At 33.3% G+C, this 23,703-nt stretch overlaps 1 protein-coding gene across 4 annotated transcripts in view; it reads left to right on the top strand.

Annotated features, from left to right (window-relative positions):
- Positions 1-23,703, top strand: part of VPS13A (vacuolar protein sorting 13 homolog A) — a 107,366-nt gene that overhangs the window by 76,449 nt on the left and 7,214 nt on the right. For 3 of the 4 annotated variants that reach the window (XR_007780433.1, XM_030237249.2, XM_030237248.2), the window contains 17 exons: positions 114-247; positions 1,688-1,817; positions 2,208-2,443; positions 4,336-4,489; positions 5,357-5,503; positions 6,065-6,146; positions 7,424-7,493; positions 8,067-8,172; positions 8,538-8,651; positions 9,930-10,075; positions 10,195-10,276; positions 10,928-11,041; positions 11,478-11,553; positions 11,655-11,818; positions 12,188-12,233; positions 12,499-12,622; positions 13,553-13,667. Coding sequence is in view for 3 of the 4 variants with exons in the window: in XM_030237249.2 (XP_030093109.1) it covers positions 114-247; positions 1,688-1,817; positions 2,208-2,443; positions 4,336-4,489; positions 5,357-5,503; positions 6,065-6,146; positions 7,424-7,493; positions 8,067-8,172; positions 8,538-8,651; positions 9,930-10,075; positions 10,195-10,276; positions 10,928-11,041; positions 11,478-11,553; positions 11,655-11,818; positions 12,188-12,233; positions 12,499-12,622; positions 13,553-13,667 (2,040 nt within the window). In the remaining variant the exon portion in view is untranslated. Of the gene's footprint in view, positions 1-113; positions 248-1,687; positions 1,818-2,207; positions 2,444-4,335; positions 4,490-5,356; positions 5,504-6,064; positions 6,147-7,423; positions 7,494-8,066; positions 8,173-8,537; positions 8,652-9,929; positions 10,076-10,194; positions 10,277-10,927; positions 11,042-11,477; positions 11,554-11,654; positions 11,819-12,187; positions 12,234-12,498; positions 12,623-13,552; positions 13,668-14,528; positions 16,437-23,703 lie in introns of those variants that run through there. The other variant, XM_050986839.1, reaches the window with a different exon arrangement.

The following is a 23,703-nucleotide window of genomic DNA, read 5'->3' as shown; positions in this document are numbered from 1 at the left end:
TTATGATGAGAGGAAAGTTCTTCAAAATATTTAAATTACATTTGCTTTGAATTTACATTTGCTTTGGAAATCCATTCCACTGTTATTTACTTTAAAATTTTTACAACCGATAGCTTGGAGGAATTGCAGTGGATGTTAATCTGACTGAACATTCTACGGTGATTACCTTTTCTAATTACCATGATGGTGCAGCTCCATTTCTGTTGATAAACCATACCAAAGAGGAAATTATTGAGTACGGACAAAGGTATGTGTGAAGAGATTTAGTGTGGATGTTTGCGTGGAGACATATGAACTGTAGTTTTGTATATTGTAAGCATGCATTCTCTAAAGAAGCCTGTTTTGAAGAAATGGCTGTCACATTTTGTCAGAGCACCCAAAAATCTCTTGCTTGGTAAATTGAAAGCAATGGATTGTTAGCAATGTTAAATAGTGCTAGGTAGTTTTACAAGTGAGCTGTTTTGTGGTGTCTTTTTATATTAATTTTGTGGCCTTGTGACATCGCCATTTCTGGTGGGGGGGGCAAAGTCTGTGCTTTTCTGGAACTGCGCAGGTGCTGACTGTGCTGAATAAGTAATGAAGAAAATTTAACTGAAAGAATGGGTTCAAGTTTTGTGAGATAGGGGATAAGAGGTAGTTACATAAATTTTACCAAGCCAGGATAAAACCAAGATAATTTTAATGAATATTAGTTTTCTGCAATGAGTGAATATTTACTTCTGCACACAGTTACGCTGTTTTCTACCTGTAATGTTGTTGTAATGCTTTGCCACTGTATGCAGATACTGAGCAATGCTGAGAAGTATATACCTGCAGCATTCTTGAATTATTTATTTTTAAATGCCAAACAGCCTATTGTTTTCACCCTTCAGTCAGTCAGAGCAGTGTTGTTTAAAGATTTTTACTTGGAAGGTGGAAGAGTTGTTAGTCAAATCCTGTTTGCCCGAAGAATGATAGTTTGGTTTGTTTTTTTTCTCTGTAAAGATTAGTAATTTTTATCTTTTTAGATGAATTGTGGGAATCCCTAGTGTCAATTTAATTAGAACAGAGTACAGTGTTTCGAGTGGAAGGGCCTACATTTAGTCCAACTGCCTGACCACTTCAGGTCTGTTTAAAAGTTAAAGCATGTTATTAAGTGTGTTGTCCAAGTCAAGAGCTTGGGGCATCTCGTGCCTCTCAAGAAATCCTGTTCAAGTGTTTTGAAAGAAAATCTTCCTAGTGTTCAGTCTGAACCTCCCCTGGCACAGCATGGATGCAAGGGAATGGTTCAAATCACTGGATCCTAGCAAGCAGAGATCAGCATCTCTCCACTTCCTCTCCTGGGGTAGCCTCCTTTCAGAGAGCTGTAGAAGACAATTCTGCAAGGGTTTAAGTATATGTGAGGGAGAATGGAGTATAAAGCACATTTGTCTGAAAATGTTGATCACAAAGGGGGAAGAAAATGAGTGTATAAAATCTACTGTAAATACTTTATTTTTAAAGTATGTGTATGTATATTAAAGTACAAATCCTCACTCTTATTGCTGTTCTGAGAATGTTTTTGTGCATGTTTTTTCATGCATAATGTTATTTTTGTTCTGTTCTCATTACTTGAAAGTATTAGTGTTCTTGTTGAAATGCTAGAATGCAAAGGTCATTGACACAAAATTTGACATTGACATTTGAATTTAAAATTACTTTGTTCTAGCTCCCTCAGTGAATTGGAAGACTGCCTTCAGCCAAACAAGGCAGTGTTGTACACTTGGGCAGACCCAACAGGATCTAGGAAATTAAAATGGAGGTGTGGAAATAGAACCGAGGAAATTGCTGCAAAAGAGGTATTTTTTTTAATCAAAATCTTCTTTTATTGGTCTCTAATTTTATATTTATATGTCCATTCATCAGTGTATGCATGAAACTCATATTTAATGAGCATGATCAGCAGTCTCATACATGAGTTCCAAACACAGAACAGCAATGACACTTTGTTTGCCAGAGCTTGTTCAAGTAAGCAGTCTTCAGTTGAAAAGTGTCTGTGTGTGTGTGTGTGTGTGTGTGTGTGTGGTGAGAGGCTGTCATAAAACTTTGTAATTACTTTTTTCCTGTACCTTAAAAAAAAGTCTTCCAAGTTGTGCTGCTAAGACTTTGGATCTTTTTTTTTTTTTTTTTTTTTTTTTTGTGAAGTAGAATGATAACAGCATTGTAAAAACTTTTCCTCTCATTTGTAGGACAAAATGGAAGTACTCAGTGTGGATTCTAGAAAAGTGGTGTATTTAATGTCGTTTTATGAAGGTTTGCAGCATATTGTCCTGTTCACTGAAGATGAGAATGTATTTAAATTGACCTATGAAAGTGTAAAAGCAGAACTAGCAGAACAAGAAATTGTTCTGTCTTTGCAAGATGTTGGAATTTCATTGGTTAATAATTATACAAAACAAGAGGTGTCCTACATTGGAATTACAAGGTAACTTACTTTGTGTGCAACAGTATAAAATGTTTAACTTCAGGTATTTTCACTCTATTAATTTCATTTTGGCTTGCACTGAAAGAGCAAATAAAGGCCTGGGTTAATAATGTTCAGACCTAATCACATTTTCCTGCTCTCAAGAGAAATGCTTTCACTATGTTTTGTTCTAATGCATGTGCTAACTGTATTTAATATGTGTATGGTTTTGGAACATGTATTCGTAACTTTGTGTGGCAGACTTCCCAATACACTGGACAGAAAGTATTTCTTGTCCACGTAGTTTGAGAAGTGATAATAGAGTTTTAAGGAGCAAAGTCTGCAAATAGTTTGTGTCAGTGGGTTTTGTTATCTTCACTACAGAAACAGCTGAATTCTGCATTGGAAATTTTGATGCAAAAGCTTCTAGGTCCCTTTAGTTTTGGTTGATTAATTTTGGTGATCCACAGCTCTACTGCTTGGGTTTCCTATATAAGTATACAATTCAGATAGAAGTGGAAAAGAAATTATGTAATGTTTTGGAAATGTGTGCTATCATATATTTGAACAGGGGCTCTTTGGAATCATCAAGGGACACTTGAATATAATTGCCATAATCCACATAATTGCCACATACTTCTTTTTATTCAATTTTGAGGTTGACAGAGTGAGAGTTGTTTTTTCTTGTATAATTCTTTGCAGTTTACTTAAAAACAGACAAGTGTGAACTTCTCATACACACAGGCTTCACATAATCATATCCATCATTTACTAAGAAAATTCCAGTCCTTGCCCTCACCTGAGAAACTGTGCTCTGATATTTAGACAGTGGAAACACACCATTAAAAGTGGCATCTGATTGCTAAGATTCACAATAGTGTTGAGATTTCACTAAATTGTTTTTTCTTTGAAAGCAGTCATACATAGTCATTAGTCTAGCAGTTCTTATAGTTAGTTTTGTTTTCTTGTCAAACCCTAATGAGATGTCAGATTTCTTGAAAATGGATGGCAGTACTGTTGAAATTGGCTTCATTTTTTTTAGGAGCAAGAAAAAACCCCCAAAACAAAAAAAGGTGGAAAGAAAAAAAAAAGTGGAGGAAACTCTCAACAATAAAGATAGCACTCTTTTTTGTAGTTGTTTTGAACTTCAGCTCACCTTGTGTTTTCTGCCACTGATGTGTCTCAACACAGACACAGATATACCTAAAAGAGGTTCAGTGGCTGTGAAAAGACGTACCTTCTACCTGCCTGATAGTGTTGGTTTGTGCCCTATTTTATGCTTTAAGTTTGACTATAAGTTAAATCAGGCACAGAACTTTTCACAGAAGCAGTGGAAAAGAGGTTGAATGCCCTTTAAGCTTGTTTAATTATTTGCATTAATAAAACTGAGAGACAGAAGAAGGCATAATATTTTTAAAAAACTAAACAAAAAACAAACCCAAAACTTCCACCATGAAATCAGTAGAAGAAACATGTAAAACAAAACCACCTCTTGATTTTAGATGGAAAGACTAAATTAAGAAGCTGTCAAGAATAAGACACAGTGCAGGAGGCATTTTATTTTGACTTGAACTTTTCAATTTGTATTAAATAAAAAATGCCAAAGTAAATGCCGGACTATAAGCAGAAAATTACATTGAGATTGTAGGATAATGGATGGCAGTACTTCTTCTTTGATAGAGCTTCCTTCATATCACTACATACCCATCTTCATCGAAGTGGGGAGTAAAACAGACTTGATAACTTTTTTTTTCCCATCATATTGGAGAGACTGGCTTCTGCTTAGTTCCAAAAAGGCAGTGCATGATTTGGGTCACTTCTGTTTGCTACGTAGTGCTTTATGTTGTGGTTTCTCATTCCCTAGTTACAACATATTAGAAGTCTTTGTTTTGTTCTTTGTTTTGTTTTCAAAGTTCTGATGTGGTGTGGGAGACAAAACCCAAGAAGAAGTCAAGATGGAGACCAATGAGTGTTAAGCAAATTGATAAATTAGAGCAAGAATTCAGAGATTACAGTGAGCTAAGCCCTTCAGAAAATAAGATTATTGAGTTGGAATCAAATGTTTTGGTAATACTGATAGTTTTCTAATTCTATTGCTTATATGTATGCACAAGAAAAAGATAATATATCAATTTTGCTGTCTTTGATAAAACTTACAGTAAAACTTGAGATGATTGATTTACCTACTCAATTTGAAAACACTTCTTTATCTCTGTATTAAAAAAATGCAGGAAAAATTCCACAAATTTGATATATTGCTACAGACTTTTTGTTGTTAGTGCCTGACTTTGAAATTGAGGTGTACTATTTTTGGAGGCTGTAGTGCTAAATATGCATAAAACTGCAGAGAGGAAGGTTTGCATTTGGTTCATGTGTTATACCAGTAAATATATTAGTTTTGGGTTGATTTGTTTTTTTTTTTTTGTTTTAGCCTGAAATTCTATATTTATAGAATGGCTTGTTGTGGAATGATTTAGCTGTGATTCAACCACATAAAATTGAAAAAGAAATTTCAGAAATTATTCTGGAATGTAGAAGCCCATTGTGCTCCAGAAGCTCAGTCCTTCTGTATGGATGAATTCTAGACACTCATTAGAAATGTGCTGTAGGAAAATAAACAATGGATAGATAAATGATCAAATGTTTATGCTGGTTATAGTCCATTACACTGTTCAGCTTTTCTTCTAGATAGCTATGTGGTATATGCTAGTAACCCCCAAATAATGCACTATTTTGTAGTTTTATTTCTATTTTTGATTTATGGCAAAATTTGTTTGCTTTAAATAGAGGAAAATTAAGACATCTAACTTAAAAGGTGCAGAACTTTTAGTGCTGAGCTTTACAGTATAGGTGAACAGTGTAATTTTTAAAGTATATGAAGCAGGATTTTAAAATACTTGGCATACTAAATTTTCTTTAATAATAATGCAATAGGTATGTTTAACTCCTAATGGAATGAACATGACGATTCAACAGCCAAATGAGATTCCTATCAGAAGAAATTATCTGCCAGCTTTAAAAGTGGAATACAGTTCCTCTGCACATCAGAAGTCTTTCAGAATTCAAATTTACAGGATACAAGTGAGTCATGTCAAAAAGTAGTTGTCATTTATTCTGAAAGAACAACTTTTATGGAAACTTGGGTTCATTTCTAGAATTGTTTGGATTTTTCATGTTTTCAATTTAATAGTAATCATTGGCTTTTACATCAGTGCTTCTCAGTCTTTGAAATTACTATTTAAGTGCTTATTGGAAAAAAAGGAAGACATATATGACTGTTCAGAAAAAAAAAAATTGGCATTCATCTTACTTGCATTTTCTTGGAGCATTTCTGTATAACAAGCAAAAAGAGGTGAAATTTCTGGTCTTGTTATGCTCAATATTTTAAGAACAAGTCTTTTGCAAAACTTTTGTGGACCATTTATTACTACCAATTTAAAGAAGCTTTTCTAAATTATTAGAATTAGACTATTAAATTTTGAAAATAGATATATTTTAAGTACAGTAGTGGCTCTTTTCTGTTTTTGGATTGGTGGAAAGCCACAGGTAAAGATAATATCTCTAGAGTTTGTCCTGGTTTTAAAATATTTCACTATTGTAAAGCTAATGTGCTGCACCTTGTCCTGTCCTTACCCCTACTAGATACAAAACCAGATTCCTGGAGCCATATTTCCCTTTGTGTTCTATCCTATTAAACCTCCAAAGTCCATCACCTTGGATTCAGGTTTGTTCTAGTTTAACATAATCCTTCCTTTTAAAACAAAAGATAACTTGTTTGTTCTGAAGTTAATAATTTTATCAGATTTATCACTTTTATCAGGTGAAGTCTGCATGAACTTTCTGACTACAGATAATGGAAACAATACAGATAATAAGTAGAAGTAAGGAAGCAGTTACCCGTACAAAGAAGATATACAGAACACTGTTTCAACAGTTAACAATAAACAGAAAAAAAGAAACTGTGTTTTATTTGTCATTATCGTACCTTTTAAGACCATCTTTTTGGCGCATTATGTAATTGATTGTGGAGAACATATGACATAAAAGTTACTTAATAAACTTAAAAGGCGGTTTTTAGTTCAGACCACCACTAAAATTTAATGATGACTAATATATGAGAAGACTTGTCTGTTCATAAGATAAGTTTTGTTAATTTTGATGGTAGTGAATCTGTGGCACTGTTTCTGTGCTACTTACATTTGAAGTTTTGGGACAGTGTGGATTCACTTGTCATCTTTGGTCTTCCACTATTTCCCTACTACTCTAGTATCATGCAGTGCATATTCTAGTACTCTATCTGAAGTAATCTTAGCTACTTAGAAAAGAAATGTGCCTAAGCTCAGAGTTGTTAAGTAAAGCTTATAAGCTCTCCAGATGGCAAATTATATTTTGTATGTTTTTTAGATAGCTTTCTCCATTGCTTGGAGCATAGAGCATAGAGCTCAATGTTGCTATACTAAGTGATGAACTGGAGTCTTTCATTAATTTTTTCACACCAAAGTCACTTGGAAGACCTAATTAATATCAAAAGGGATTCTGAATTGAGACAAAGAATACTTCTTGCAATTTTATTCAGAAGCTAGTGGAATGTCAGTTGTTCATTCTGAATATGATTGGTTTTAAGCTATGCTGCATGAATCTGCAGAATTTGGGGTTTTTTTGTTTAGTTTGCATTATCAGCAATTGGAAAATCTTATTCCATGACTAAAGAAATTACATAAATCTAATATTATATCAATATTAATTTTCTTTTAAATGAAAATGGTGCATTTTCAGTTAAATAGCATTTTGATGTTCCATTTCAACCTTGTCTTCCTATTACTTTCTGTTCCTGCTCTTTTCCCTGTCTTAGTTGTTTGCCAGTCATATCCATTATGTAATCCTGTTGTACAGGATTGAGAAAATCCTGAATGTATATGACATTTTCATAAAAAACCTTAGGAGGTTATGTATATCATATAATAATCAGTGCTGATTTCTTTTTATTTGACAACTTCATAGCACCAAAACCATTTACTGATGTCAGTATTGTCATGAGAACTGCAGGACACTCACAGATATCTCATATTAAGTAAGTATTTTGACATGTACCATCTCTATTGCTATTGGATATATTCAATCAAGCTTTAAAATTAGAATTATTACAGAGGCAAACATAATGAAAAATAGTTTTAACACAAACTCAGTCTTGAAATCCCCAAGGATTTTAACAGAGATGAAAGCTCAATGTCCTGAAGAATAAAGTAAGGATTTTTAGCTGCCTTTTAATGCATATTTTTAGTCATCTTTATTTAGAAAAAAATCTATGAATAGTGGTGCTATATACAGTGTTAAATGCTGCTATGTGTTTAAAATTGTTTTGATTATTTGGAAATGTGTTTATCTTACACCTAAGTGGGAAGCCTTCTTTTCACCAATGATGAATCCCTCAAAAAAACCACAAAACAAATAAAACAAGAAAACCAACAACAAAATACACACAAATAACAATCCCCCAAAACCCCAAAACAAAAACCCACACCAAAAAAACCCACTAAAGCCAGTACCTGAAGATGTGTAAGTGGTCTAAATAACCTATAGTAAGCTTTAGGTGTTACATGTTTTTGTAGAACACCTTAATAACTATTTTTTGATTTGTGTGTAGGTATTTTAAGGTTCTGATTCAAGAGATGGATCTCAGATTAGATCTTGGCTTCCTGTATGCAATTGGTGAATTCTTTTCACAGACTGATGTGCCAAGTGACCAAGAGGTAGAAACCATTTGTTGTTTGAAGATAAAGAGATATTAAATTTGTATCTATTCAACTTGTATTTTTTTAAAAAATTAAAATTTTTTTTCTGTGTCCATATCAGTGGCTGATTTCTGTGTATCTGGGAATAATATGTGAGGTTTTCATTTACTGTTACCTGAGTCAGATAGTAGACTCCTTCCTTTATGCTCATCCTTTATGTTATGGAAAGAAGGCTTTAAACATTACAGTACAGGGACAATGAGAGGAGTTTGTACATGAGAGAGTATAAGTAGTATTAGTCAATGTATTGTATCAGTGACAAATGACTAGTAGTTTTATATACTCCAGATTTTGAAGAAATATCTTTTCAAATGCATTTACAGCTACAACTTTTTGAAAAGGATGTTGAATCTCTTCAAGAAGAACTAATGAGTGTGTCATCAATGGATACGTCACAGATCAGCGTGTATGAATACTTCCATATCTCTCCAATTAAGGTATTCCTTTTTCACATTATAGACTGAATTCACTCTCTGAAAATTTTCTGTCTCATGCAGGATACTAGGCAGTGGAAATAAAGATTAAAACAACTGATTAAAAAAAAAAAAACAGGTCAAGAAAGTATTTTCATTGTAACCACTAACTTACTACTGCATTCTTATGGCTTACTTTACAAGTAATGTTTTTTCATTTTATTATTTATGAGTTCCTTGCAAAATGCTCGTTTGTTTGCACACAGGGTATTATGGATTGGAAAGTGATGTAATTTCTAAAAAACATGCATAGCCAGGGTAGAAGATTAGTGTGCAGCTGATATTATTACAACTGTGATAGGACTTTATAGGCTCTATAACAGTTGTTAAGAGAGTCTCCCATCTATCCATGGGAAGTAGATCAAAGAATGATTTGAGTTGCACCTCTTTTCAGTATCTTGTGAGATGTTAGAAATTATATTTGACTAGAAAAAATGTGGGGAGAAAATAGGATGGAATAAATCGGCTTTAGTTTTTACTAAAAGCTTAGTCTTTAGTGGTTATGGATTGAGTGACAATGACTCTGTAAGGTAACTGTGTATCACTGAAATGAGCTACAGTTAAGCTCTGTTATAACATTGTGTGATACTGTCTTCAGAGAGTCAGAAACAGGCATAACTTCTTTTAATCTGTTTTTGAAAATGGCTGGATAGATTTCTACAATTTTGTGCCATGAAAGCCATTTTGAGCAATTTTCCTGAATGTTTTTCTTTTCCGATTGCTTTAAACCCAATGCATTTGTTATTTCAGGTGTGCACAGGTAGGATTTTTCCTGTATGCATATTCCAGTAATTATTTGGCACCTGCTAAACTTGTTTTAGTAATTATTTGTTTTCAAGATTTTATGTTACATTCTTGCTTGCACACTATGCTGTTTTGTCATTTTCTGTCTGCTTTGATTTTGGGTACAACTTAGACAAACTAATTGTTTCAAAAATGAGTTAATAATCTAAATTATAGCCGAAAGAATCTGGAGACCATCTCTGAAAACAGAAGTAAGCAGTTTCAAGTTCTTGTTTTCTTAAAGGTAGTTAAAATTCTTCACTTTGGCTTTAAATGTCATTGGGCTTTTTTTTGCCTACATTATGTATTTGTGTGCTCTGTTACAAAGTCAGACTTGTTTCAGTCAGACTAGAAATGTCCTAACTCAATTTTAAAATCATCTAAAGGATTATAAAGATAGAAATATTGTACATCTAACAACTAACCATGTTGTTTCCCAATTTCGTTTTTATCCTTCAGTTACACTTGAGCTTTTCACTCAGTACGGGTGGAGAAGATAGTAACAAAGAAGAAAGAAAGAATGAACTGATACCATTTCAGTCCTTGAATCTCCTGCTGAAGAGCATAGGGGCCACCCTTACAGATGTACAAGATATTGTCTTCAAGTAAGTTAAAAATACGAATGTAAAAATTACTCACAAAGATTATACCAATATTACATATGTTGAGTTTTATTTTGTTCTGCATAGTAAGGATTTACTTTTTCCCTTGTCTCTCTTTTTAGGTTGGCATTCTTTGAACTCAGGTATCACTTCGGTACTCCACAGCAGCTTCAATCAGCAGTTATAAAGCATTATTCAAAACAGGTGAGATTAAGAAAATGTCCAATAAATAAATATTCCAGTAAATTTTTATTTTGAAGGTGCTACTGTGCATTTTTCATTCCATTAAACAAAATAAAATTTACTTTCATCCTTGTATTTATGTACAAATGTTAAATAAATGCATATAAACCAATTACTCATTAATAGGATTTTATTGCCTTGCCAAGTGGCATGGATAATAAAACAGCTTTCTGGGATAGGGGAAGCAAACACGATGGAGCTCTGATAGAACATGATAGGCATTAAAATACTCACGCAATTTTTTGGACATTAGTACTATTCAAATCATAGTACCTTTTTGGCTTTGGTGTACTGTTGAAAGTCCTGTCATTTAGTGGAGAGAATCCAACAAAAGTACTTTTGCATAAAAGAATTAGTCCTCTCCATCCATCATTAATAATAATGGACTACTGTAATGTTTTTAAGTAATGTTGCTTCTTGGCTGACGTAATATGGTTTACTCACTGATTTTCTCATCTTTTATTACAACTTCTTCTACTTTTCTGGACAATTTTGAGGTTTTAATATTGAACTCTTGTTTCTTTCCCTGTTTTAATCTGAGATACTACACTGTTTGCCTTTGTTTTAGTATAATTTAGGAAATATTTTCACTAATACCTATTTTCATTTTAGGCTATTAAACAGATGTATATTCTTATTCTTGGCCTTGATGTGTTGGGTAATCCATTTGGATTCATAAGAGGCTTGTCTGAAGGAGTAGAAGCTTTTTTCTATGAACCATATCAGGTAAAATTCTCTGCTGCCCTTTACAAGTAGATAGATAGACATTGTATTGAAAATCTATATTAATACCTTTTTGGTTTTAAATTTAGACTTAGAATTGAAAATGAAGTGAAAATGCCTGGAAAACTCAAGTGAGAGTAAAAAGGACAGAGATGTCTACTTAACTTAACTACCAAAAGGCCGTTTCTTACCGTTCATACCTTAAAGTAAATCTTTCACTTCTCCTTAAAATAAGCAGACTTCAGGGAATTAATTATTATTCTAAAATTGTCTGTCTTTCTCTCACAGGAGCTTTTGTGGGTGCTTTCACACTTTTATCACTCAGTGTCATCCTGTTTTCCTCTGTTACATATAAATCCCAATAAAAATGTAAGATTTAAAAATATATAAGGCATACTATTCAAACCTCATTATGAGTGTATGCTTTTTTTTCTCACAGGGAGCCATTCAGGGTCCTGAAGAATTTATAGAGGGAATGGCACTAGGACTTAAAGCACTGGTAGGGGGAGCTGTTGGTAAGTTTCAGTGCTGTGATGGTAGTTCGCCTAATAGTGAACAATAGGGATGAGTATTTGTAAATTGCATTAGAATTTTAATTTGGTTTATTTTCCAATAGGTGGATTAGCAGGAGCTGCCTCAAGAATCACAGGTGCCATGGCAAAAGGAGTAGCTGCAATAACTATGGATGAAGATTACCAGCAAAAAAGGAGAGAAGCCATGAATAAACAACCCACTGGTCTGAGAGAGGGTATCACTCGTGGTGGAAAAGGACTAGTTTCTGTAAGGAGGAAAACAAAAATTATTTTATGCAGGCAAGAGTACCAGGCGTTAGTTGTGTTCACCAGAGAGTTGTTAGTTTTCAGGTTTTTTTGAGTTAGTTTTTTGTTAGTTTCTTAATTTTAATTTTAGTTTTGCAGGTGTATAGCTACAATTAAATGATAGTTTTATAGAAAAATGCAAGAGGGTAGAAGAGAAGGTAGAAACTGTGAAGCAGGTGCCTCTGATTCTGTTGGCTTGTAGTGAAATCTAGAATACTCCCAACACATGTACTTTGAGGCTATTCACTAATGAAGTAGAAAGAAAAATGTTAAAAATGAAAAACATTCTATGGAAGCATATTTGTAATATCTGTTTTGTTTATCCTGGTAGGGTTTTGTCAGTGGCATAACAGGAATAGTTACAAAACCAATAAGAGGTAAGTTTGGTCTTGATGCATTAACTTTTTACTCAATGGTAAATTCTTGATATTTGATGAGCTGTTGTAAATCAGAGTTATAAAACTTCATCAAGATTTTATATTCCTGCTGACTTACAGTTTAAATGTTGTCTACATGAACTTTTTGTGGAGACTATGTAGTTGTGTATCAAATAAGATTTGTAATTAAATGGTAATAAAACTTGTTGAGATTTTCAGAGAGACTCTGTGGTTTATAATGATTTACTCTTTTTAATGCTTTTAGGAGCTCAGGAAGAAGGAGCAGCCGGTTTTTTCAAAGGTGTTGGAAAAGGCTTAGTTGGAGCAGTAGCTAGACCCACTGGTGGAATCATAGATATGGCAAGCAGCACATTTCAGGGTATTAAAAAGTAAGTAAAGTAAGTGTACAGAATATCATATGGCATGAAAGAGACAGTAGTAACACTAGTAGTACCTTGTGTCTTTGTATCACTTCTATGTTATTTACATAATAAATAGGTGGCTTTTTGACAAAATAATACACACTTGATATAATTTAAAAAATACAGACACAAATCTCAGCTATTTCTAGCATTACTGAAAAAAACTAGTTTAAATGTCTCAGCAATCAGACTTCCTTCAGCTGATGATTTTTAACTTTTACTCCAAATAAGCAGGAAAAAAAAGGACTTCTCAGATGAGTTCAGAGTTACTTTATATATTGTTACTACTTTTTGAAATTATTTCCAAGACCACTAGATGATGCCAGTCTCAGAACTATGTTAAGACTACATTTAAATATTGTGATAGTCTTACTTTAATAAATTCATTGATGAAGATCATTCCACACTGTTATGTGCAATAAAGGAGGAGACAGTTTTGAAGAGGCACTTTGTAACTTTAAATACAATTGTTCAGTGGCCCTGTTCTTAGTGAGCTGGATCACTTCTGTTACCATAAGAAAGCGTCTCTTGTTTTCCTGTTCAAGTTTTTTAGCAGAGAAGTGCAAGAAAAATATCAGAGTGAAAGATGGTACAGTTCTATTCTATATGGTACAATTGTCTTTACATTTGAAGTTTTGAAGTGCAGTAGTTAGACACTAATTAAGTATTTGAAGCTGTGCCATCTAATTTGATAATTGTTATTCTTGGAAATAGGCTTCTGAGTCTATTGCTGTTTTATGTAATGTCTGTTACTGTGCCTAAGTTTATATATAGACAGCAATAGTTGTTATATGAGTACTTGAATTTAATTTGTGTACAAAATAATTTAGTTCCTTAGCTAAATAGTGTAGTTGAGTAGAGATATTGATATGTATTTTAAATTTTCTGCTGTGTCAGGGTTGCAGATTCATCAGAAGATGTGGTAAGCCTGAGACCACCTCGCTTCTTTGGTGAAGATGGCGTTATTAGACCTTACAGATTAAGAGATGGAACTGGAAGTCAAATGTTACAGGTGAAGAAAATGAAAGATAAATTTTTGACATAAATTTAAACTCATCTTGCATAGAAATAAATACTTTAGAATTTCCCTCTTCCTAAATTCCCATTCACTTCCTACCTAGTAACTCCGTGGCCAAGAATTTAATTTTATTTCTTATGTGCATAACCACACTGGGGATTTGGCTGCTGTGGTACAATTTTTGAGGGAGACACCATAAAGTAGATCAGTATATCTATAAAAGTTTATGCACAGAGCATTCTGAAGAAATAAAAAGGTTTATATGTGCAAATGAAAAGTTTTATGCCTTTAAATTTTTTTTTGTGAAAATTGTTGATAAATACACATAGTTTTTTCAGTAATTTATAATACACATAGCTTAAACAGTGACTTTTAAGTCTCAATTTTGTGTAAAACAACATTTTTAAAGACACTTTTAAGACACTAGAAATAGTTGCATTTATGTCATTCTGAAGCCTTTGAAAGAACATAAACAGTTCTGAAATGGAATACTGTTTGCAGGAACTATGTGCTGAACAGCTCTTACTTTTAATGATTTCTCTGCTATTTAAGCAAATTTGACTCAAAAAGTTCCCCTCAGAAAGGGAAATAATTTCAGTTGTGATGCACACAGCTTGCTAAGTTTCTGGTTTTTCTTTTTGTTAGAATAAAACTTCTTTCTAGAAATGTTCAACAATAACAAATAAAGTAGTAATTAGTGATTGCAAAAATTTAAACAGAATTTTAAAAATACGCATGGAAGGATTCACAGTGTGCTACAAAAATATTGTACCAGAATAACCTTTTTGGAGAAGTAAATGAGAACGTGGTAGCCTTTGGAGAACATTTTATGACTAATTTTGATTATTCCTACAGCTGTTTGTTCCAAGTTGAGTTCCATTCTTCTTTCGGTTTCTCCTGCATCTCATTAGTTTGTCATTAATTTTCTGGTAGAATAGGATTGATCTGTTGGGGATACCTTAGCTATGTTCATTGTTCCATTCACTGGTCATGTAGTTCAGCCAACAGTGAAAGTGCTTTGATAATAAATACTATACCTGTGCCTTTCTTGTAAATGAGATGGCTTTAACCTGTACTCTCCAATTTCTAACTGGTGTCATAAAGCCTTAACTACCCTCTGCGCTCTGGTAGTTAGAAGCTACTACTGATGGATAGCATAAATTTGTTACTAATCTTTATCCTCTTTTTGCTAAGAAAATAAATTTTCAAACATCCCCTTGTCTGTTTTAAAGTATATTGCTAAAACAAATGCTAGCAGACAGTCAGCTCTAATGAGCTGAATTGACATTGCTTTTGCTTCTTAAATGTTTACGTTTTTATATTTTGGGGTTTTTTTCTGAGAAACCTTTACAGAAAGGTAACTTGTAATTTTAATTTTTCTGTATTGTATGACCAAGTACAGTACCTTCCAGTATCCGACTTAAAGTACACTAAGGCGTGGCCTTGTGTAATGCCTTTGATATTTTGTGATGGGAGCCATCATTTAAATGTAGCTAAAACTGAAGGATTGTTATCTTCATATTAGTTTTTACTATTGATGATTCTAAGGCATAATTACTCTTGAAGAAATGTTTTCAGAGCTCCAAGCAGAGTAGACAGGTCAATAGACCTGTCAAATAAGAAAATAGAGATTTGCATTTTTTTTCCCCAGTCATTCAGTCATTAAATTCTGCTATAGGATATTTGGTGTCTTAATTTAACCCTTAAATATACTAAAGTTTTTGGTTCTTAGTGTTTGTGGTTTTAGAGCTGTTACTTTATTTGCATGAGACTCAGTGTGTTGCATGTCCACTATTTCAAAGAGTTTGAATAGAACTCTTAATATTTTCTTATGGATAAAAAGATTTCTCTCTGCTTTTGCAATGCTTCTTTGCATACAGGTCTGGTGACTGGTCGCACTGTGGTCACTGTATTGTAGCTTTTCAACAGATTACAGGATTAGGTTGGAATAAAACTTCTTTTGGTGATTTAGAGATTGTATATGCTGATCAAAGGAAATAGGATATAGGTTATTTTGTGTGCTCATACTGTGCCCTAAATTTAGGATGTCACATAAGAATTTCTGTTTTCTGTTGTTTTATTTTGCTTTAATTAACAGTTTTATTTTGCTTTAATTAACAAGCTTGCCAGGCAAACTAGTACTTTTAAACTAATACTTCTGCTTTCTTCTTCCCTTACCATGCTTTCAGAAAAGGCAGGCCTACAAAGAGTGGACTATGGCTCACAGTAGTAGTGATGATGATGACAGTTAGGATAATGTGTATTGTAACAGATATACATGGCCTTTGTCACATTCTTTTGACCTATAAGTTTTAAATGTTGCTGCTATAATTCCCGCTGAGAAATCGGGTTTTTGTGATACTAAATTCTTACTTTTTAAACTGTGAAAAAAATGTGGGGATAATAAAATGTATGATGATGAGTGCTAGGCAAACAAGCAAATAATATAATAAAGATAGTCGTACAGATAAACCCAGATGTTAGGTAAAATAGTATTGAATAATATGAAGAAATAAGTAATACCATGGCTTAGAGTTTATTCCAGATGTATTTTTATCAGCTGTGTTTAATGTTTTTTGCATTTATATAAGTGTTTAACAGGGTTTATTTACTATTGCTTTAAATGTGTTTAGTAAAACTTTACTGATTTGTACAGTCCTTATTGGTGTTAAAATGCTGTTTGACTGTTTATTCAATTACTATTTCAAAGTATTTTGTCTGCTTTTCTTCTTAACAATAAACATGTCTAAAGTATATCTAAAATGGATTCATCTGTTCTGTTCCAACATTATTTCTCATGTTTCCTGGAACTAGATAGTGTAAGAACATGAAATGGCTTATAAAGGTATTTAATAGATTAAATACATACATTATTCAAGAAACATTATCATAAACTTTTAGTTTCTCATTTATCATTTGTTTTACCATAATTTTTAATACTTAATTTGTGTAACTTTTGGTATCCTTAAGCATGCAAAATAACAGTTTATTTTGGTTTTTATTTTGACTAAAAATTATTTGTTTTGTAAGTCAATATTTTTATTTTCATAACAACAACAACAAAAAAAAAAAAGGTAAAAAAATCTGCCCCAGGACTAAACTCCATGTAAAAACCACAGACAGATGTAAAAAGAATACTATTAGTTCTTCAAGACATTGTGTAATAAAACACACATAATATGCAAAAGTGGTTAATTTTTTATTCACCTAGACATTGGGGGGTGAGGGGAAAGTGGAAACACTGATCAACTACAATTTGGTATTATAAATTCTACCAAATACCTTTACAAGTTTCTGGTTTCTTAAAAAGGTATTTATTCTATATTCACTTGCAGAAATGCTTGCAGAAGTTTTCTTGTTCTTTTTTTCTGGTTTGTTACTGAATTCATATTTTTGTGTTGCACTTTAAAGATATCTTGTAATAGATAATTCTGTACCAGTATTATAATGATTAATTAAATGATTAATTCTTCTGCCAGTATCTGAGCAGTCAGCATTGCTCTTAAACAGTAACATTGCTCTTAAACAGTAAACATTGCTCTTAAAGAGCTTCTGAAATGTTTGCATACTCAGTGAGGTCTTTCATTGTCTGTTGGCTTCCATTTATCAAAATTCTGGGGGAAGAACCATTAAAATTGTTAAGATTGTTTATTTTGGCACTGTGCATTCAAAAACTGCTATATTGGGTGATCTCTTGGGCAGTTACCCTTTGCCCTTAATGTCACAGAGAAAAAGGGGGACAAACTAAGTTTGGGAGATGGTTTTAGCTGAAATTGCTTATGCTTATGATAGCTAGAGGTCATATGTTCCTATTTTGTAATGCTGTCACCTCAAAAGGATGCCTTGCAGAAACAAATGAAAGACTCTGTTGCAGTGCGTTACTGCCCGAAACATTGTGGGAAGGATTTTGAATGTTTCAGGTACAAATGGATCTCCTGTATTTCTTTGAAGAATACAGGAAGTAATTTTGCTCTTCAGTTCTGAAAAAAGACAGATGATGTCAAAAAGTTGAGGAAATTGTTAGGTGTAACATAATGGAAAGGTTACTGTATCATTTAATTAACTTTACTAGGTTTTGAAAATTTGGAATAATGTTGCTTAACATTATATTTTCCTTTGTGCTGCTTTACTTCAATTTGGTTTTTTATCTGATAAAATTGTTTTTCTTTTGTAATGACCAATCTTATTAGGAAATGCATTAGAAACATCATAATTTTTGGACCAAATTTACCTATATTTTAATTTTTTTTAACTTAAAATCCTACATGTTTATGCAGAACATGGAGGTCAAATTAGTACATGGATGGTAGTATTTCTGCGTCAGAAATTACTAATTCAAGTTACAGTGCAGTATAAATGAAAATAATTTGTTCTTTACTTGATAGATTAAAAGGTTGTAGAATGCTAAGTAAACAAAAAAAAGCCCAACAGAACTAACAACTCCAGTTGGAGTTGGCAAACATGATTATATGCCCTAAAATATTTTGTATCTTTGGTGTAGTTTTATTTTTCTATTTTTTAAGTTTTTGTGTTAACAGAAAATATAGTAATTTTATGCAAGTATTTTACTTGTTTCTCTCTTGAGTCTACGCTTCTCTGAACATACATAGGAAAAGAAATAAACTGGATTTGGGGATTTGGGATAACAAAAAATATTACCATCTGGGATATTAGTACTTTCTCTTTAGGTCATGGGACAAAAAGCTGAGAAAACTAATAGCAGAAACTGATGTTCTTTCAGGATGGAAAAATCTCCAGAACTAAAACAAAAATGCCAAAACTTTTAGAGATTATTTTCTTCAGGGATTCAAAGTAACATAGCAAAAAAGAGAGACCACATTTTTAAATTTTTTTATTCAATTTAATGTATTTTAACAGTTGAACTTTTGGCTGCATAATTCCACCATTCCATCCCTTTTAACTGCTGAATTGAATTTGAAATCCAGTACTGTCTCTGAAAACTCCAAGTCCAAGTACCCTCCTTTTATCTCAGATTGCTAAATTTTGTGCTGTTGACAAATTGACAGTGCAGCTTTTCCCAAGAGTTCAGTTTTACTCTTACTGTGACTTGTTTAACTCCCTCCTTGCTGAGCTGAATAACTGGCTGTGCTCTTTACCTTTGATGTCATCCAGTACCTCCCTTTTGTTCAGGCCTCTCTGGTGGTCTGTTTTTCTCATGATTCTCTCTAGGCATAGGTCAGTGCCAGGGGATACTTTATACCATTTTGAGGATCATTTAACAGACTGTTTATGCATAAATTTTTACTAGTCATTTCCAGAAACAACAGATGTGCAAGGTCTTGGCCCTGCTAGGGAATAAAGCTGAAAGACTGGTTTTGTGCTTTTGAAGCTTAGTCATTTGCAGTTGCGCTGTGCAGTCAGTGGTTCTCTGTGTCAATGTCTACCCAACCTCAAAATATATGCAAAATATTTTTGTTATTATTATTTTTAATTTTCTTTTATAACTTTGTGAGGATGCTTATACTGTGTTGTATATATATATATAATATAAGCACATTATATTACTTCAGAGAAGACAGTCCTTCAAAGTGGGCTTCAGTACCATATCCTCTTGTATTAGAGGTGTTCAGCTTTTGGTTTAGCAATTCTTTTGGTCATGAGCTTCATATCAGGTAGGATGTTGAAGTGATTTGAGCAGCCCCTTGTTCCTTAGTATTCACACTTTGGTCTGCCAGGAAGAACATCCGAGGAGTCAGAAAAGTATGTCATGCTAATCCTTGCTGTCTTTCTGCTTTTGAGCTTGGTTTCAAATCAAAACATAAACATCCACATCCTTAAGTACCCTAAAACTAAGGTTTCACTTTGCAAAATTACATTCTTTATGAAGTTCAAAATAACTTCATTTTTATTTGACATTGTCCAGACTTTTACCAGGTATTCTTGTATGCCATCTAGTTTGCTGGTCCCTTTACTGAATCACAGATGATCTGTCTTGCTTTGGAAAACCTTGTCTCTCTAGGTTAAAGGAAAAAGCAGGATCCTTACCACTTAAATATGCAACATTTGGATACTATTACATAGCCATTGCCCAATCCCAAACAGAAGACAGTTAAGGGAAGCTGTCTGAAACCAGCTGACACCAATTGTTCCAGAGGAATATGGAAGCCTGCATTACTCAATTTCATTTTTACTTGATTGTGACTGAAGCATATTCTTTAATTTACCTGCTGATGCTGTAATCATGCTTCAAATGGTATGAATCCAAGGGTTTTGGTTGTATTGGCAGGAAACAAAACATTTAGATGTGGTCATCATGATGAAAATGTAGATCAGTATGGTTTCTCCATTTCAGCTGCTCAAACAAATTCTCCTGTATATTCAGATCAAAAATTTATTAAGATAACTCTGCCGGTCATCATAGGCAATTTATATTTCTGCTGTGAAACAGAAGTTTTGCATTCTGAAAGAGAGCTGCTGTTCTAATTTTTATTGTCTTGCTGTGGCCTTATATTTAAATTTTAACCATGACCACAAATTCTCACTGATTTTAATAAAACCAGGTTGATTTCAGAGTTACTGTTCAGCATGGCTAAATGGAATCTGAATACAGATACTAACACATCATGGACATTGTGCATTGCTTTATGTTTTGTGTAATGACATTGCATATTAGGATAACTGAAATGAGGAAGTAGATAATAAAGGATTGGTAGGGGTTATTAAACATAAATGATGCAAGAATTTTGCATGGTAAAAAATGAATGTTTTACATATTACTTTTTCTTTAACAGTTTTTCCCCTATTTTCACACACATTCAAGCTACATCTATGAAGTCACTTAGGAACTGGTTAGATCTATTAAATGTTTCTGTGGGGAAGACTGGATAGGTAATAATAACAGGTTAGCCTGCTGAAATTAGCAATTCTACAGCTTTAGCAAAAAATTACCTTATAATTTGAGCTGAAAGATGCATTCAGAGTTGGAGTTCCTAGCAACGAGACTGGATTGCCTTCAGAATTCACACATTTGACAGTAACCAGTTCACAGGGAAATAACGCCGGTAGTCCAGATGAAAGTGAATTTGGACATCAAGAGAGAACAGCAGATTTACAACCACTTTTTAAGCAGTAACAGCCTTTTCAGTATTTTTTTACATACTATTTCATCTGAGTGAGTTCAAGAAGGTTGCCAAACATTCTGACTTAAGTATCACACATACTAGTATTTTTTAGAACTATTACTAGAAGATTCATAGATTTTAATTTTTGCCTCCACTACTTAATTTTGCTCTGTATCATTTCTAACTTTATCAAAGACCTCTTGGCTTGCTTCTCATTAAGAGGGTGTGGTGTGATTATGAATCTCTCCAAGTGCAGAGGTACCACTTTTAAGCCATTGAGCATATTTGCATACATATGCATTAACTGATCACTTTTACTATTAGATTATTGCAGTGACATTTAAGTAGTTGTACTACAGGTAAGAATTTGCAAAGGAGGGGATCTCTTACTGTGTTACTTCATGCTTTACAGCTTCTGGAGTGTCATTTTATAATAGATTTGCATATACTTAATCAGGTGATTAAAATGTTTTTAATTTGAAATACAGACATTGCATTTTATAGACTTGTATGTATTTTCTTCCAATGTTGAAACTAACATCGAACAAAGAATGACTGATTAATGTTACTTTTTATAGTTTTGCATCACCAAACAGTGGTCCAAGTTGCTGTCTTTCTGCAAACTATAGCTACATACCATAAAAGTTTAAAATACTATTTACGCATCTGTATTGAGTGATCAGTTATATATCATTTTATGTTTAAGTTGTATAAGGTGCTTGGTAGCAGCGTGCAGTTGTGAGCTTGTTACAAGAATTGTCAGCAGTCTCCCTCTATGATGTATTTCCTAATGAATAGGTAAAGTCTAATGCTAAAACAGATAAAGATTGGAAATAAAAGGTAGAAAAATCCAAAGGCAGAAAATTTAAAAGTAGTTACTGCTTATCATTAGCAAGTGTTTTTTCCCTTTATAAATAGGGAATAAATGTTTTATTTCCCAATTAACTCCAAAAATCATAAGCTATCTGTGTTTATACTCTTGTAACTGTTGTCTACAAAATTATAAACACAGATAGTTTATGATTTTTGACTCACAGCTAACAATGAGGGCTAGTTATCTCAGTGTGTGCCACATGGCAACAATGTTTTTGTTCTCCGCAAGTCACATGTTTGGGAATCTTAAAGAATTAAATACTTTTTGTGGAATTTGGTATATGTTTAAATACCTTTTGTTTAAGGTTGTCGCTTGTGCAGTAGTTAAGTACTGTACTTCTGTAATAGTTTTCACAATTCCCAATTTTTTATCTCTAAGCTGAGAAAGTTACAGCAAGGCAACACGACTGGTTGAAAATTAGCTAGCAGTCTAATCAGAAAACATAAAGAGGAAGCCAGCCCCCCTTTCCTAAATACCACTTAAAGGGGATTAATATTTGGATTGAGAGCCTTACTTATGCTGTGCGATTTCTCCAACATGGGAAATCTCCATCCTAATAAGGCTAAATTGCTAAATGCTTTTACCTATACTTTGAATAGAACAGAAATACTGGTCATTCTGTGTGATATTTATATGTTTGGTCAGTAAGAGTAATTTGTGTCATTTTCAAAGTGTCTTGCAGTTAAGTGAAGTGTATTTTACACCTATTTTGAACCACCCTTGCTCTTCCCGCATGTTCCTTTAAGTTCTTGTCAGCCCTCTCTTCCATTTCCCTGTCATTCTTTCTAGGCCACTAATGAAAGGCCGTCAGTTTACAGACCTAGACCAGTAGCCTGACCTGTGGATCAGGTATCCTATCCATGCTGTCTATAGTCTGTCCATACAGCCTCCTTTGTCTTCTAACCATCCAGCGTGTTATGTACTGGAATGTAGTAGGGACTACCTTTTATAGAGGTTTTTTCAGTTATTTATTTACTTATGTTCAAGTTTCTAATGCAAGAGACAGGGAGAGACACATTTCAGAGGCAGAGCAATGCCTTGATAAAGCTTGGGTAAGACAGTTCCAAAAATTAAAAAAAAAAAAGAAAAAAGAAGCTTATTTTCCAAGTCCTTAGTTCTTCATTTTTTATGACATTCTTCTTGTGGAATTCATCCTGTTCCTGATGCTAGCTCTTACAGCAATAAATGCAAGCAGTGACTTATGTAAGTCACATGTAGGCATGTGACCAATAGCTGTGATTTTGTAGCCTGAAAGAGACGGGGGAAGAGAAATAATTGGAAATTTCTAAGAGCTTTTTGGAAAGCTCTCTTTAGGGTAACCTGCTACTCAAATATTCATGCATTTTAGTCACGAAAGAATCAGTATCTTTGCAGAAGAGTTAATTTTTAAAAAGTCTGTCTGTGCAAGTGGAATTATCCACACAGTCAAATTTGAAGTTTTTTACACTAATTAAATGTCTTCATCATTTTACTCTGCTGGGGAACACATATTAAATGGCTTTATTTTCTTACTGTTTTAAGAACTAATCAAGATAGTTTTAAAACTTTGGCCTTCATATCTGAAGCTATATATTTGTAGTTAAAACTTTATTGAATCATACTAGTTTGTTCTAATCTGGTGTCACTTCCAAGTTATAACAGCTGGGAAGTATGCAAGCAGTTGTGTTGCTATTCCCAACCAAGATGCAGCAATATGAATTTGACCACTAGTTTAATCACTGTTCAGGAAGTCAGAAACCCAATGGTGACCAAGTCATGTGAGAGGTACAGGGCTTCTGGGTTTTTTTTTTAAGTACTAATCTGCTGTCATCAATATTTTAAATATATTGCTCATTAAAAGTATTCTGCTACAGTATTCACATTAATTGTAGAAAATGGTTTAGTTCATGAGTAAGCAAAAGAATGTAGAGGAATGCTAAGTACTACCTCAAATGCATTATTGTTAGTCCCACTCTCTACATGATAATGGTGCTTATATACAGCTAGGTATAGATTTATTCTCAGGGTTAATTAGTCAATGTTTTGGAGGCAATGCAATGAAATAGGAAAGGAATCTTTATTTTGTTTGTTGTCT

This window comes from Serinus canaria, chromosome Z, assembly GCF_022539315.1.
Source record: "Serinus canaria isolate serCan28SL12 chromosome Z, serCan2020, whole genome shotgun sequence".
NCBI lineage: Eukaryota > Metazoa > Chordata > Aves > Passeriformes > Fringillidae > Serinus > Serinus canaria.
This window is presented reverse-complemented; position numbering and strand designations above follow the sequence as displayed.